Here is a 16401-nt window from a genome sequence, read left to right on the forward strand (position 1 = left end):
CTTCCATCATGCAGCATCAGTAGCATCATGTACTACTAGCTCCGTCCCCAAGTACTTTTCTCCCAGCCGAGCTGATATGGGATACTTTGGGGAAGGTAAACAGCAACCCAAGGAAAGATTCTTCATTCCTCACCAACAGACCCCTTTTGGACTTTACATCAAATCTCTTTGCTTTCTTCATGCATTCTCCTTAACTGGGTTAAAAAACACACATCTAGCAACCATCTGTTGCTATTGTGCTGTATCTCATTTGGCCCTCAGACACGAAATGTAGTGTTTGGGGCTACAGCATCTTGCTTAATGTTCTTAATTTATATTCCACCCCCCCCATCTTCCTCCACTATAACTACAATGTTTATGGAATTTCCAGAAAGGTGGTATCTTTACAGGATTTCCCCCTTTTATTTTATTCAGATTTGGTTCATGCTGATTAGTGTTTGGGGCTTCTATTGTCTATTCTATAATCCTTTCCTCTTGTATCCTCTTGTATTTTTGTTCCTTATATTGTCAGGCATGTATGGTACCTACAGGCTGTTTGCTTTTCTCATTTCCCAGATGAACAACTTTCTAGTCTGTGGTAAAAGGGATGTTATTGCATGTTTACACAAAGGAGAAAGAGAATGAGAAGGGCAGCATAGAAAAGCCAACCCCCTCTGATGTTCAAACTGATGTTCAAGGGTAATAGTTTATTTTTAAATGTAGATAACTAGGGCATTTTGATGACAGTACTCCTTGGGAAGATAAGGACTTCATGTATCTAATTACAATACAGCACACTATCTAAAACAACTCATTCAGAAGAATGTTAGGGTACAGCAAATTTGAACAAAATATAATCCATGCAAAAAAGTATGATATTTCAGCTGGAAAAGTTTGCAGCATGTGTAAGGCACTGCGTTTTTAAAACTCCCCAATATGGTTCAAATACTTGGAATCAAAGGGATGTGGCAGTGTGCATAAATATCCTGTGTATACAATATGTAGCCTGATCCTAGGTATGTTATACTCTGATGTAAGTCCCACTCTGAGGCCTACTCCAAGTAAGTCAGAGTAGGATCATAACCTAGAATTGTTAACAAAGAAAAGGTTCACAGTACATTAGATTCATTGTTATGAGACATTCCCATATTTGCCTTATCTGTTGACACTGAATATGCAAGTATGCACATTCTGTGTGATGTCTTTCAGGTAATCTATTCCTGCAGGACCATTCACTGAGATGAGAGAAATACAGTAAAAGTTGGTCACTGGTTTAGGGCAGTGCTCCAATCTATTAGATTTATCTATTGATCAAAGACAGTTGTAAAAATAGTGATGCTGCACTGTTAGCAATGCCACTTCTAATTTCATAACTCAAAGTGCCCTGGAATTAATTTAACCATTGACTTGTTACTAGCTATAGCCTGTCACTAGTCTACAATGATATAGTTAGTATCTGAAAACCATCATAATTGAAGCATGCTTCTCAAAAGCTTTCCTTTTAGTGTTGTATTCTGGGTATCCTGCGAGAGGAGTACTGATATAGGTATTTCCCTTGTAGATGTACATGATCTGTGAAAGGTCTGGTAAGTGACAAATCTGTCACCTGAATTCAGTGCAAATCACAAGTTGGTCAGAGCAGGAATCATTAGAACAATAGGAAATTTCCCATCCTTGTGACTGCATATTGAACTTTAGTTTGGCTGTTCTTAAAAGTACACAAAAAATACATTAAAGGCTATTCCTGTAATCTTCATTAGTAACTGTTACTGAACTGGAACTTACTGAAGTTTGACACTTAAATGCATGAATCAAGTGGTAAGCATCAGGTTTTGTATAAAGAATTGAATTCGTCATTCCTCAGATTTTTAACAAATTGTATTTAATCACTAATGTACTGAACAAAGAGGCATGTTTTAAATGGTTTGCTCTTATATTTAGCAGAGGCAACTACCCCTCTTTACCCCAGCATGGTATCTTTTCTGGTGGCTGTTGCTGGAATCTCTTCTGCAATCTTTTTAGATTGTTTACCCTTTGGGAACAGGGATATTTATTGATATATTTTGCTGCTTTTTTTAAAAGCAGTATATAGCTTCTACTTCTCCCTCTTCCTCCTTCACTATTGAAGCTGCTATGGATTGTCCACAGATCCTGCTTGCACCGGATGGATATGTACAAACTCATTTCTTCTTAGTATAGGCATGTATAAAATGGCAATCCCAATGAATAACCAATTTAAATTAGAATGCTTGGATGAAAAGTGTAAACCTTAATCTTATTTTTGTTCTTTTTGTTCAACAGTATTAAGTACTCTGGTTAAATATGTACCAATGCTGTGGTATGTAAAGTGCAGCCCAAACAAACAGAAGAGTTACGAACAAACAAAAAAGGCAATAGTGACTTTTCCTTAAACTGTTTGCAAAGCAGTTTCATCTGTATTAACATCTGATTTATATTCAAGTAATTAATATCATTTCTCTAGATTGCAACACAAACAAGCAGTGGTGTAATAGTGGTTTTTCATTACAAAACCCAACACTTCAAGGATGTATATAGCAATCAAATGTTTTCCAAGAACTAACTAAAGTAGAATGCCAGTTTCAATAAAGTATTAAATATTTCCATATACTTTCTGCTAGTGCCTCTCTTCCCTCCTTCATGGACTAACTGACTCAGTGACACTGCTTCCTCATCTCATGTGCTCATGCATCACCTTCCAGAACACTTTGGTAGTGAATAAGACTAGAAGATACTTCACTGATTTCTTATTATTTATATATTATATGAGAAATAAGCAATGCTGAGATTCTGCTGTCTGGTTCATGTTGCTAGGTATTTTGACTTCTTTCTAAATAACTTTGTATTCCATTATTGTGTGGTTATCACTCCTCCTATGTCTCTTGACCTGAGTAGGATGGAATTTAGGAGAATGGAGAATGGCTTGAAATTTTTATAACTTACTCTTGTAGAAATCTGTATAGAAATCTATCTAGTCTTATGAAGAAGTTAGTGCATGTGTATATATAATGAATAATGGTTTGTTCATTTGTTATGGACAATGTAAAATACTTTGCATGTACAGGTCCAGCCTATTTATACACGGATTTTTTACACGCGGATTTGACTCAACACGAATGGCCCCCTGCAAATGAGAAGGAATGTGTTGATCCCTGGAGAAGGGGAAAATGCACCCCTTTAAAATCAGTCTAAAAAACTGAACAGTCCTTTAATAGCCTCCTTAATGAGAGAGAGAGGGCAGCTGGTTGACAATCCATCAATCCTTCTCTTTCCAGCGGCCTGTCCCTTCTCCCTGAGCATGTTTGCATTGGTGAAGGGAGGGGCCATTGGAGGAGGACGGATTGATGGATTGTCTTAATGACTCATCTTAGAGTCAAAAGGTCAGCAAGGCTGTTTTTAAATCACAGGAGCAAAGAAACTTTGTTTTTTAAAATTGATTTGCTATAGTGTGTTTTTTTGCAATCCACGTGAGTGCTTGGAGCAGAACCCACGTGAATAATTAGTCTCAGCCTGTAACTGCCATTATGGAGACTTCATAATTTCATTTGTCACATGTGCTCCTCCCAGTAGTATCACATATATGTTTTATATATGTGATAATACTGGGATAGGGGAAGTATTCATTAACTGTCAGTTAATTGAGTTAACCATCAGGAGAGGGTAATTGATCATCAGTATTTAGTTAATAATCAGTGATGTTTGCTTGGTCTAGCTTCTGCAGGGATTTCAAGAACATGGAGGTTGCCTAGAATGAAAAAATTTGCTTACACATTGGGCTGGAAGAGACCTATTGAATTGTGCTGTTGCAGTACATCTGCATCTCTAGAGCTGCCAGTGGGAAGAGCCTTCCCACCAGCAGCACACTACTTAGCAAGCTGCCAGGGCACCTTTTATGACTGGCACTGACTGCCATAAGATGTGCTTCAACAACAGCCAGCCCGCTGATAGTCACTCTTGCTCATGTTTTAAGGTGTAGAATGGGGGATAATGGTCTCCTTTTACATCACGTTGGTATGCTAGTTGAACTGATGGCAGGTTGAGAAGGGCAGCCACTATTGAGAGTGCTTAAGGAAAGAGAAGTCTGACTTTGGCCAGAGAAGGATGGTAGTGGAAGACTTCTAAAAAGGCAGTTGAGAATTGTTCCTTCCCAGTTGTTTCATGGTGCGTTTAGTATCTGAGAAGAATTAGCTTTTGATTAGGTGTTTCTTCAAATTCAAATTGGAGTCTCCAAATTGTAACAGTTGTGCTCTTTGTGCATATGAGGTATGTGGATCCTGATTGGCTCAGGAGTCATCCACACCTCCAGAGTTTCCAGGAATGCTTCCATCTTCCAATTTCTTTATTGATCTTACCTTGTTGACGAACTTCTGGGGTCAGAAGGGTAATGGAAGTTAGATAGGGGAGATTGGGTTGTCTGGAACTTAAACTTGATAAGGAGGTTAATTGTTGTAACTACCACAACTAAGACAATATTGGGTCTCGCATACTGAGGCAACCTGGGGTCAGGATCTTTTGTTCATCCGAGATAACTTAAACTTATTTTGCATTTGATGGCAGGATGTCACAATGTTTATGCCATTTCTTTAGGGTCCAAATAGGACTGCCACTTAAGCTGTGGTCACCTTTGGAAAGTTCTACTCTCCATGTCTGCTTTGTGGAGTGTATGGAGGCAGGAAGAAGGAGAAAAAGAAAAATGACTTTTAACCGTGCCTTGACTTCATGCACTCTTGCATTAACCCTGGGTAAAAAAATTCATATTGGGCACTATATACATAAGGAGCTCTGTAATATTGGAATCTAAAAGGAACAAATTTTATGGTATAATCACTTCTACATGATGCATAAAATTTTCTTGAAACTTTAGAAGTTTATCTCTCCAAATATTTAAAAAAATTAATTTTTAATTTTTGTTGTATTGGTAGCTCAAGGAGAACATTTGTTTGTATTTCTTCCCATTCAAAACACTTATATGCTTTTAAAATACTTTTTATAAATAGTTCTGTAAAACCTTTTTCCTTCACTTGTCTGACTCCATCCCCTTGACTCTGTTAATCATGGCTAACATTTGTTACTATGAGGAAGTCAGAGTTGTTTTATGCTGCTGTAATTTTGGAATTGTGTGTTTTTATACATTCATACATAATATAAAATGATTATTGTGTTCATACTCAAACATTGCAGCACTCACAAAACATTGAACAGTTTCTCTCCATGATATCTTGATGGTTTGCCTGACTAAAGATTGGGTGTAACTTCCTGCTAACCAATATCAGAAAAAGGAAGTACATATTTGTGTATTATCATTATAGAACATTCATCAACCATGTACACTATCAGTTGTGCTTGATTGAATCTGAAACTTTGTTGATATGACTTACTGGTTTATTAGTTAACAATAACTAGAATTTGTGCTTTTATCTACTGGACCAAGTACCAGCTTCTGTGTTTCTGTTAATTATTGATGAGACACTTATTTCATGAAAAACTGAATTCAACTAGTTCTTCTGTGGTATGTTGAATTACACTTATTTGTGGCACTGCTTGGTTCAGCCACACTTTACAAAGCAGTATTTGCATTTCCTCTCTCTTCCAAACTACAGGGGGGACGCAAAGGCTACCTCGTACAATTGGGGTGTCTCTGGCAAAAGAATTAATCTTTTCTGCACGTGTAGTTGATGGCGAAGAGGCAAAATCAATAGGATTGATCAGTCATTTGGTGGAACAGAACGACGCAGGAGATGCTGCTTACAGAAGAGCTTTAGTCCTGGCACAAGAATTTTTACCTCAGGTACAGTCCAAATGGAAGGTGTTGCTTAACCTATCACTTCATTGCCATAGAGTATAATTATTGTGTAACCAAGAAAAGAATTGGGAAAGCAATCTCCACCCAAAAAAATCTTATTATAAGAAGATCTATATAAACAAAGTTTATATTATGATCAAAGAAAAAGGAAATCAAACCCCAGTTTGGCAGTTAGAAACACGTGCTACTTGGGCACTATCTTACAAAATAAGTGTGTTCCCTGTGTCATTTTATACCCTCCAGTTTTTTTGTATGTAAGGAACATTTTTCAGTTTGCAATAAAGCTTTTGTTTTTGTTTTTCCGTTTGTAGCTTAACATAAAATCATGATTCCCCTACTTAATCCCATTTGTTTTATGAAGCTGTCATCAGAATAGCACATGGCTATCTAATTCTCACAATTATGAATGTTTTTAGTTTTTGTCTCTAGACTTCCCAGTTCAGTTTTCCAAACTAAAATCTACAGATTTTCTGCATGAACAAAAAATAAGAACAGACACATTGTAGTTGGAGACCCAAATTCTAAACACAAACAAATTCCTTTAACTTTGATGGGATTTGTATGCATGTAAATGTGTTTAGGTATGTCAATTTATATTTTTTTATATGTCTTCTATATATGTGGCATTTTGTTTGAGTCTGATTACTCTGTGTGATTGTTAGTGTACTAGTATAATATGATCTTGCTGTCCCTTGAACATGTGCATTTAAGACATAAGGTTAGGAACATGTTGAATACCAAGAAGTAAAAAAGCGCAAACCTGTGTCAAATGTAATAGATCTAATATTTATGTGCTGTCAGCTTCCTACTTATTCAAAAGTTTGTGCTCGACCTCCTTTTTGTTCCATTTACACTAGAATGGCAATGTACTGATATGCGCAATGTGCTCATGGAAATTGGAATTTATCATGAATTTCTGTCGCTTTGGTTCAGTAGAAACAAGCACTTTCTGCTAATATTTGAGTTCTACTAATGCTGGTTCCAAGATGTAACTATTGCCTAACCTGTGGAATTGGTGCACTTTGAAAGTTCGTTGAGCTCCAACCCTCTTGCTTTTTTGAAAAAGGCTGAGGACTTGTTTGTTTCAGCAGGTTTTCTCAAATTCTCTTTGACTGCTATGTGTTTCTTTTTTTTTCTCTTTCTTGTGGCTGTTGGTATTTTTTTGATTGCATACCCTATTTTTTGTGATTTCTGTTCTGCGTTAGTATATCTTTAAACACATATTGTGAAGAGTCTTGAATCTTTGGTGATAAACGGTATAATTAAAAATAATAAATGAATGTGCAAAAAAATCTGGAGATTGCTTTATGCTATCTCCACATGATCCAATAATGTTTAATGAAATTTTGCTAATGAACTTACACCAACTAAAAAGGTACCCAGTATATCATATTAGGGTATTATGAATGCAGAAATTAATTGGATGTGGAGGGAAATACTGCAAACGACACCTGTTTTATCACAAAACAGTCTGTTTCTATGGAGTGAAGAGTGGATATGTAGCTAAAAATATGTAGGAACAATATATGAAATCCATGGATTGTTAAAGACAAAATGTTACCAAAATGTGAGAGGATGTTGTAAGGAAATACAAGAAGAACCCTTAGCAATGAGCCCAGAATAGCTTCCTTTTCATGTTAGAGCACTTTATTCTTCTACAGTAGCCTGTGTCTCAAGAAGCTCCTCAGTAGTGTATAGATCAGTGATTTTCAACCTTTTTTTATCTCACAGCACACTGACAAGGAGCTAAAATTGTCAGGGCACACCATCCGTTTTTTGACAGTTAACAAGGCATCCTCCCCCAAACTCATGCAGCACGCCTGCAGACCATTTGCAGCGCACCAATGTGCCACAGCATAGTGGTTGAAAATCATTGGTGTTGAGGTTTGTAGGTATTCTTTCTCTCATGTGTCTTTTGGTAGTGTACTTCTTTTGCTAGGGTGCCTACCTATGCTAGGTGCGTGAGAGTATATTTTAATTTTGTTAACTGCTATATGGAAAATATTTATAGTCTTTTTTCTCTCTCGCAATAGACACTGAGCTGTCCACCAAAATCCCTCTCCTGATCATCACAGATAGCTCAGAACCCATTAGCCTATATGTGAAGTTTTGATTTTTTTGCTCTAATGTGCATTACTTTACACTTATGTTGAAACACATCTACCATTTCGCTGCCCATACTCCCAGTTTGGAGAGATCCTTCTGGAGCACCTCACAATCTCTTCTGGTCTTTGCCACTCAAAAAAGTTTTGTGTTGTCCGTAAACCTGGCCACCTCACTGCTTAACAATATCTCCAGGTCATTTATGAAAAGGTTGAAAAGCACTGGTCCCAGGACAGATCCTTGGGGCACACCGCTTTTCACCTCTCTCCATTGTGAAAATTACCCATTGACACCCACTCACTGCTTCCTGGACCTCAACCAGTTCCTAATCCATGAGAGGACCTGCCCTCTAATTCCCTGGCTGTGGAGTTTTTTCAGTAGCCTTTGGTGAGGGACTGTGTCAAACGCCTTCTGAAAATCCAGATATATAATATCCACAGGTTCTTCCGCATCCACATGCCTATTGATCTTTTCAAAGAATTCTAAAAGGTTTGTGAGGTAAGACTTACCCATGCAGAAGCCATGCTGATTCTCCCTCAGCAAGGCTTGTTCATCTCTGTGTTTTAAGATGAGGCATTCCACCATCTTACCTGGAACAGATGTTAGGCTGACCAGCCTATAGTTTCCCAGGTACCCTTTCCTTCCTTTTTAAGGATCGATGTGACATTTGCTATCCTCCAATCAATTGGTACCATGGCCTTTTTAAGGAACAAGCTGCATATTTTAGTCAAAAGATCAGAAAGAGATCAGATTGTGTTTAAATGTGTAAGTCTTTCAAGCGGCCTCCTCTGTGGCAGCCACAAACCTAAGAAATTATGGTGATACGAGCCCAAGGAAGCAAATTCAAATAGTGGTATGCAATGCTGGTAGTTAAAAAATTGCAGCTCAGATAGACAGGGATTTCTGAAAAGGTGACCTTTAGAGATATTGGAGTAAAATATGGGCCCTAAGTTTAGCATAATTTCTATGTGCTATCTTAACTATAGCTTTAAAGCTGGTTTCAGAGTGTGAACTTCATTTGTCTAATTATTAGCTTAAGGTGTCCTTTACCAGTTGCACAGAATAATACAGACCAGATATGCTTTCAAACTTTAATATGTATTTATACGTATTGAGGTAGTATCTGGTATTCAGCAATGTTAAATTTTTGAAGGGTTTAACACTCAGTCCAAGAGCACTATGCTCAACTATATTTCTATAGAGAGTTGTTGAAATGTGCATATGTGTCTACCCCTGCTAACTGGGTAAGAGGCACTTTTTCAAGTGGGTGCTCCTCTTTTATTTAGCAGGGGGAGAATAACTGGCCCACCTCACCCCAGCACTGTCTGTTCTAGTGGCTGTCTGCTGGTATTCTTTTGCATCTTTTTAGATTGTGAGCCCTTTTGGGACAGGGAGCCATTAGATATTTGATTTTCTCTGTAAACCGCTTTGTGAACTTTTTGTTGAAAAGCGGTATATAAATACTGTTGTTGTTGTTGTTGTTGTCTATAAAAGAAAATTTATTAGTTGTTATAAAATGCAGGCATATGAAGGTTGTGGTACTGTAGTTCTAATCCATAATTTATCCTGGAAAGACTGTCACAGATTATAGAATTCTTTCTTTCAAGTACAGTTTTATCTAGTACTTGAATCCAAGAGAGTCTTAAGCTATTTCTTGGACATATATTACCCAAATGGTACAGCTAGAAGTCTATGAAGGCCAGGTTTATATAAGGTAGTTCTCTATTAGGTTGCAATACTTATCCTAAAAAATACATTTTTGATCAGATGTGAAGTGTGTTTGTCCATTTCAAATGTATGTAAGTGGCAATCTGGAAATTATTTTGCTGTGCTGTTAAGCAGTATTGATATCCTTCACGAGATAGAACTGAATATAATTGAAGGAATCAATAAAGTGGAGTCTGTCAACGTAACATCAAGAATATGAACATGCTGCCAAACAATTTTTGAATGTTAATCTCTGATACAACTGAGGAATTAACAGCAGAAGAAGCCTCAGACAATGTATTGTACTAGTGCCTAACCTCATTTAATTGTACCTTTTTTATTGACATGCATAATTCATCTCACAAAGCTACAGCATTGCTAAACCTGTCTCTGCTGTGTTTTGCTATGTTTTTAAGTGACTCATTTTTATTGCTCATAATTCTACCATTGCTGCTAAAGAAGGATCAGGTTTGTAATTCAAAAGCATAACTATTAATATGTAATATCTTTAAAGTCACAATTGACATGCAGTGCAATCCTATGCATGTCTACTCAGAAGTAAGCCCCATTCTGTTTACTGGAATTTACTCCCAGCAAAGTGTGTGTAGGATTTACAATCTTACAGTCCAGTACTATGCAGGATTGGGCTGCCACTATAGCATTTTGCGACAGCAGAACAAAATGGCTGCTGACAGAGCACGAAGCACTCCGTCAGCAGCCATTTTGGGAGTGCTGTTGCAAGAGGCAGCATCACTCCCCATCCATCACCAGACCCTGCCATGGCCACAGGAGCAGATAAGCCAGCAGTGTGGAGAGAGGAGTAACCGGGGTGGGGAAGCTGTAGGAGGGAGTGGATGCAGCAGCAATGGCTTGTGCAGGATCCCACCCCCTCTGTCAGCATATTTCCTGCTCCCTTTCTCTCCTTGGATTACTGAGCTGGTGCAGATCCAAGGAAAGTGATTGCAGAGCAGGAGGCTTATGGAAGGGTAAGGGAATTTTAGTTTCCTTTCCCCTCCAAAGCCTCCTGATTCTCCCACTGCTGAATGCAGCATGCTTCTTTTCAGAGCAGGTGCACCTGCAGGTGTGAGGAAGGGTAGGATTGGGCTCCTAGTGACATACCTTTTAAGTCCTGATAATGGCAAAAGTTGAACAAGATCCATCTCTTCTCTTAGCTGTATGGGTACTATAGTTAATCTCATCTTTGAATTACCTCACTTCAGACTTTGCAGCCTTGACATTTTATTTTGCTGTATATTGAAACAAGCTTGTGCCCTGCAAATTTTTCATATCTGAAACATTTTTACAATCATTGTGGCCAAAGGATTTCTTAGTCTTTTCTGGTCTGTGCTATATTTCTTATGCTAATTGCTTCTTAACTGCTAGAATTTTACTAGTCTGTGCATATTGTACCTACCATATAAAAATGTACTCTACAAAGATTCATCATTACTTGAATAGCTACAATCTGTACAGAATAGAAATAAGAACTTTTGTGACTTAACTCGTACATGATGTGAAAGTTGAAATTACCTTTGTAGGTTAAGTTTCTGTGTACACACCATGACATCGTATACGGTAACATAAGGTAAATTTATCAAATACACAGCATGCTAGTTCTGAAGTGAACCCTTCTTGATTGTAGGAGAATTCTGATGGTATTCAACAAATCACTATCTCTAGGTTTAAATGTTAATGTTGAAAATAATCTTACAGCCCAATCCTATGCATATCTACTCTGAAATAAGTCACATTATAATCAATGAGGCTTACTCCCAGGTAAGTATTGATAGGATTGCAGCATTAGACTGCATTTTTTTTAAAATTTACAATAATGCTGCCAGCGATACCATAACGTTTTACATTTTGGAACATAATCAAAATCCTGCTAGGAAATTGTCAGCTGGATCTAAAGAACTGTGAGCATGAGGAAAATAGCAGCGAGGGCTGTTCTGCAAATGTTTCTATAAGTGTTAGTGGAAAAGTTCATCCCAAGCTAAATAGATAGCTTCTTTAGCAGTCCTCATTGTTCAGCTTATAAAAGAGTTTCCACATGTTTTTGTATGAACCGAAGAACACTATTGGATTTAGTTTCACTTTTCTTATTCAGTGCTCCGGCATAAGATATACACTGCCCTTCCTTGAGTAGAACACACACGTCAGTATACAGAAGGGTGCCACTGGATTCATCCCCATGATTTTTGACGTCAGCATACCAAGTTAAGGTCCTAGGTCTTACCACAAAATGTCCCAAACATCTGACTAGTAAAATCTGACTTTGGTCACCGTAATAACTACTACTGTCAGCTTCTGGGAGGGCTAAAAGAAGGAGATTAATACCTGATCACTTAATAAAAAATCATAAATCCAACTTTTTCAGACACTTATATTAGTATTGTCTTTAATTTTAGGGACCAGTAGCAATGAGAGTTGCAAAATTGGCTATTAATCAAGGAATGGAGGTAAGGAAACATTGTTTTTTATCTAAATTCGTTGCTGAATAAGAGGTAATCTAGATTTGACAGTGGCATGAACTGACATTGTTTTTGTCAAATCCCTACAAATACAGTGTGGGGGGGGGAGTAATTTAAAGGACAGTTGAGGTGGAAGGGTGATGCCTTGGCAGGCAGGAAGGTAGTGGCAAACCTTTCATCTGCTTGTGCTTTTCCCCTCTGAAATAGTTTCTCCCTACCAGCTTCCCTGGTGGGATTTATTTATTTATTTTCATACTTTTATACCACTCTTCTTTCAAGGAGCTCAGCGTGGTATACATAGTTCTTCCATCCTTTTGTCCTCACAACAATAATCCTGTGAGATAGGTTGGACTCTGAAATTTAGTGACTGGCTCAAGGTCACCCTTGGGAAGCTTCATGGTTGAGTATTGATTTGAACCTGGATCTTCAAGGTCTAAGTCCAACTCCACCACATCTCATTTATGTATGTAAAATAATTTTTATGTAAATGTGAAACTTTAGTCCATCATACCATAGGAGTACTTTTTATGTATTATCTTTCCTCAGCATTCGTTTTTGAGTTTGTTCTCTAAATGTTACCAAATATGGACTGTTATTTACTCCTCCACCCCCACAGGTGGATCTCCTAACGGGTCTAGCAATTGAAGAAGCTTGTTATGCTCAGGTATGTAATGCAACAGCACAAAACCTGAATCAAAAATTATGGGTATTCCTCCAACTCTGTTTGTAATTGTCTCTGACGTGTAAAAAAATCCATTACGGGTTACAAGCCATGATGTGTGTGTGCCACCTCCTGATTTTAGAAATGGGCTATGTCAGATACAAGGGAGGGCACCAGGACACAGGTCTCTTGTTATCAAGTGTGCTCCCTGGGGCATTTGGTGGGGCTGCTGTGAGATACAGGAAGCTGGACTAGATGGGCCTATGGCCTGATCCAGTGGGGCTGTTGTTATGTTCTTATGTGTAATTTCATTGCTCTATATGCAAACCACTTTTGTACTGTTCATAATGCAGGTATGTACTAATAGAGTCCTAGAAATGTCACCTTCAGGCATTCCATAAGAAGAGCCCTGCTGGATCAGGCCCAAGGCCCATCTAGTTCAGCTTCCTGTATCTCACAGTGGCCCACCAGATGCCTCAGGGAGCACTCAAGACATATCTGTATCTTCTTCCCACTCCCAAGCATCTGGCACTCAGAGATAGCCTACTTCTAAAACCAGGGGGTTGTATATCTACCAATCATGGCTTGTAACCTCTAATACTCATACTTTATTAGAGTATTATCTCATACTATGTTTGACTGATAAATTAGACTTGTTCTTGCATTATGCTTCAAAGCTTGGACAACATAACAGCTGTTTTATGGTATTTGTTCTTTTAGTTCATGTTAACCCATTTCTGCCAAGCCCACAGGTGTACACATTTGGTCCCTGTTGAATATATGCAACATTGGGTAGAAATGGCTTAAAGTGGTAGTACTTCAGTCACTCATAGCAATATGTAACTTGAGAATCGGCCCTCAGGCACCTTCTACACATTATATTTTTGCGGGCATAACACAGGTGTATGATATTGTGTCAATCATAGAGATGGAACCAATTTAATCTGTGGAATCTTCTCTGTTTTGAAACTTCTGAGCAAACTACAAACCCTCTGAAGTTGGGCTTCACTTGCAATTATTGGATCCCAGTGCTAGTCTTTGCCCATCATTGCAGTCACCCTCCTCTCCAACTTATATGGTGGTAATAGCAATGTGAAGGCTGTTACCGCAGCCTTGATTAGGTTCTAGACTAAATCAAATGCATTGCATATGCCAAGGTTTCTGGTAATTGTAGTTTCCTAGACTTTTAGGTAGTTATCAAGTATTTGGAAGCCCTGGGAACTTACAAATCTCTGGGATCATGGTACACATGATGTTGTTGCTTTCATCTAGGGGTCTAATCAAGGCGGCAGCAATAGCATTCTCATTGCTACTGTTATTGGGTAAGTTGGGAGAGGGGAGAAAAAGGATGAGTAGGGTGACTCCAAACCTTGTTGTGTTAATAGGGAGGCATCATCTATTGCTCATTATGTTCTTGATGGCTTCAGATGGGACTGAGGGTAATTGAATTCAGTCCAGACTAATTTGGATCTGAGCTGAAGTGAGTCAATATTAGTCTACTTTGGGTCTACCTTAGGTGAACTCATTTTGAATTCAGCCTGGGAAAGCTTGATTATTCGTCAGCTTCAGTGTTAATATTTTTCTTCACTGCAAGTGTCGGATTCAAGAAGTCACACAGGTTTCCTCACCTGTGTGCTTTTGAAAAAATACATTTGTGTACTAGTATTTTTCTTCATGTAGATAATCTCCATGGAAAAGGTCATATGTGCTTTATGTTATGGCTGGAGTTTACAGCATTACAGCTTAGAGGCTGAAGATCTGCATGGAAATATGACTAACTTTTAATATGGACTCTGAAAATGACTTTTTCCTTTTGTAGACCATTCCAACAAAAGACAGAATTGAAGGTCTTCTTGCTTTTAAAGAAAAAAGACCCCCTCGCTACAAGGGAGAATAGGAAAAAAAATGCCTTTTAAAATACAAATGGTATGAAAACTTCTAGAAGGACTTTTCAGCTGTCTTTTGCCTCAGAACCTGGAATACCACAACCATGAAACTTCAAGTAGCCACCCATACTGTGATATCTATAATATGCTCCAATGTGTATCCAGTCTTACTCACTATGGTTTCGAAAGGCTTCCTGTATATCTGCAAGATCATTGGGTAATATCACATTTTTATTCCGTATGTGTGAATCTCATTCCTGATCAGTTAAATACATAAATTCCTAATATAGCCAGATCTTAAAGCAACATTAAATGTATGCAACTTTAAATGCTGTTGGAACAAATTATTTCTGCACAGCAAAAATGTAAAATGTACTGTATAACATTTCTGAAATTATCTGTAGATCAAAAAGATCATGTGTGTTCTAGGTGAATGCATAAATTATTAATAAAGTTAGCTAACTGAAGAGACAAATTGAACAATTATGTTCACATATTCTGTTGGTACATGAAATTCATTTGGAAACTTTGTTACATTATGATGCTGCGTTAGTTGTTAAGGGTTCCATCGTGTATTAATTGCTCTGTGCTGAAGTTCATTCTCCTTCAGTAAAAAAGATTTGAACAATAAAGTAGATCTAAATAGATCCTCCTGAGAGAGCTATATGAATGCACTGTGGCATCATTATGATATTTTACAAACAATGCTAAATGCGCCTTGAAATCTCATTCCTACTAGCTGTGTGTCTGTATAAATGTTGTTCGGTTCAGCATTCACCATTTTTCAGTGGTTATAGGGGCTGTCCTGTGTAGGTTTATATTCACCTTACAGATTCAGCAAATGCAAAATATCCTCTACAGCCTGATCAAAAGCATGTTTATTCTGTGTCCCAATGATTACAGTGGGACTAACTTCTTAAATGGCATATGTAGGACTGTAGCTAAGTGTTAAATGAAAATGCATTTTTAGTTAGCATACTAACTGAAGTTATGAATAAGATTATGAATGCAGATTATGATAGGAAGTACTATCCCCTTTGAATAAGTTATGAATAAGATTATGAATGCAGATTATGATAGGAAGTACTATCCCCTTTGCAGTACTGCAGACATCAGTTTTCCATTTTATGTTCAAAAATGAAAATATCTCAGAAAATGGAGATGTTCCGATATGGAGGCCATGTAAAAATGGCAGCTTTTTGTCTTTCATATTTATACTTTTTCATATTGTATAATGTGTATGATGTCACTTCTGTGGGTTTTGAGATTGGGGAATCTATTTCTGAACATTAAAACATGTTCTGAGTGAAATGGAAATCGATTGATTTAGGTTCAAGCAATTTTAATGTATTATGGTGTTCTACACTTACAGTAATATAAACAAGCTACATAATGCAGTTGAACCTCAGTATCTGTGAGGGTTTTGTTTCTGTCTCCCCCCCCCCCACCCCGTGGATTTGGTCTGTTATGATCTCCAGATATGACTATTGTAATCTTCTCTGATGCTTTCCTCAGTGTTTCACTGGCAGTTTTGCCATAGATCAGTAAGTACAACACCCTTTTTCTGATTGTTTAGATATCATCAGTGGTGAGAGGTGAAAGGATCTGAGAAGGAACTATAAGCTGGTGAAGGAAGTCAGCAGGCAACCTGGTACTCCAACAGTCGTGCCCTTCTCACAGAGGACATGTTCCTCTGTGTGGTCATATCCTGCCTCTGTGGCTGTGTACTGAAGGATCCAGGGGAAGTGAGCAAGAAAAAAGTGGCCGTGGACA

The 16401-nt window shown here is 37.9% G+C and overlaps 1 protein-coding gene across 2 annotated transcripts in view; it reads left to right on the forward strand.

Annotated features, from left to right (window-relative positions):
• Positions 1-15939, forward strand: part of AUH (AU RNA binding methylglutaconyl-CoA hydratase) — a 48644-nt gene extending 32705 nt beyond the window's left edge. For both annotated transcript variants that reach the window (XM_066614961.1, XM_066614962.1), the window contains 4 exons: positions 5598-5785; positions 12019-12069; positions 12698-12745; positions 14562-15939. In XM_066614961.1, the coding sequence (XP_066471058.1) occupies positions 5598-5785; positions 12019-12069; positions 12698-12745; positions 14562-14639 (365 nt within the window). In that variant the 3' untranslated portion in view covers positions 14640-15939. The remainder of the gene's footprint in view (positions 1-5597; positions 5786-12018; positions 12070-12697; positions 12746-14561) is intronic.
• Positions 15940-16401: the final 462 nt, after the last annotated feature.

Source organism: Tiliqua scincoides, chromosome 2 (genome assembly GCF_035046505.1).
Source record: "Tiliqua scincoides isolate rTilSci1 chromosome 2, rTilSci1.hap2, whole genome shotgun sequence".
Classification (NCBI taxonomy): Eukaryota; Metazoa; Chordata; class Lepidosauria; order Squamata; family Scincidae; genus Tiliqua; species Tiliqua scincoides.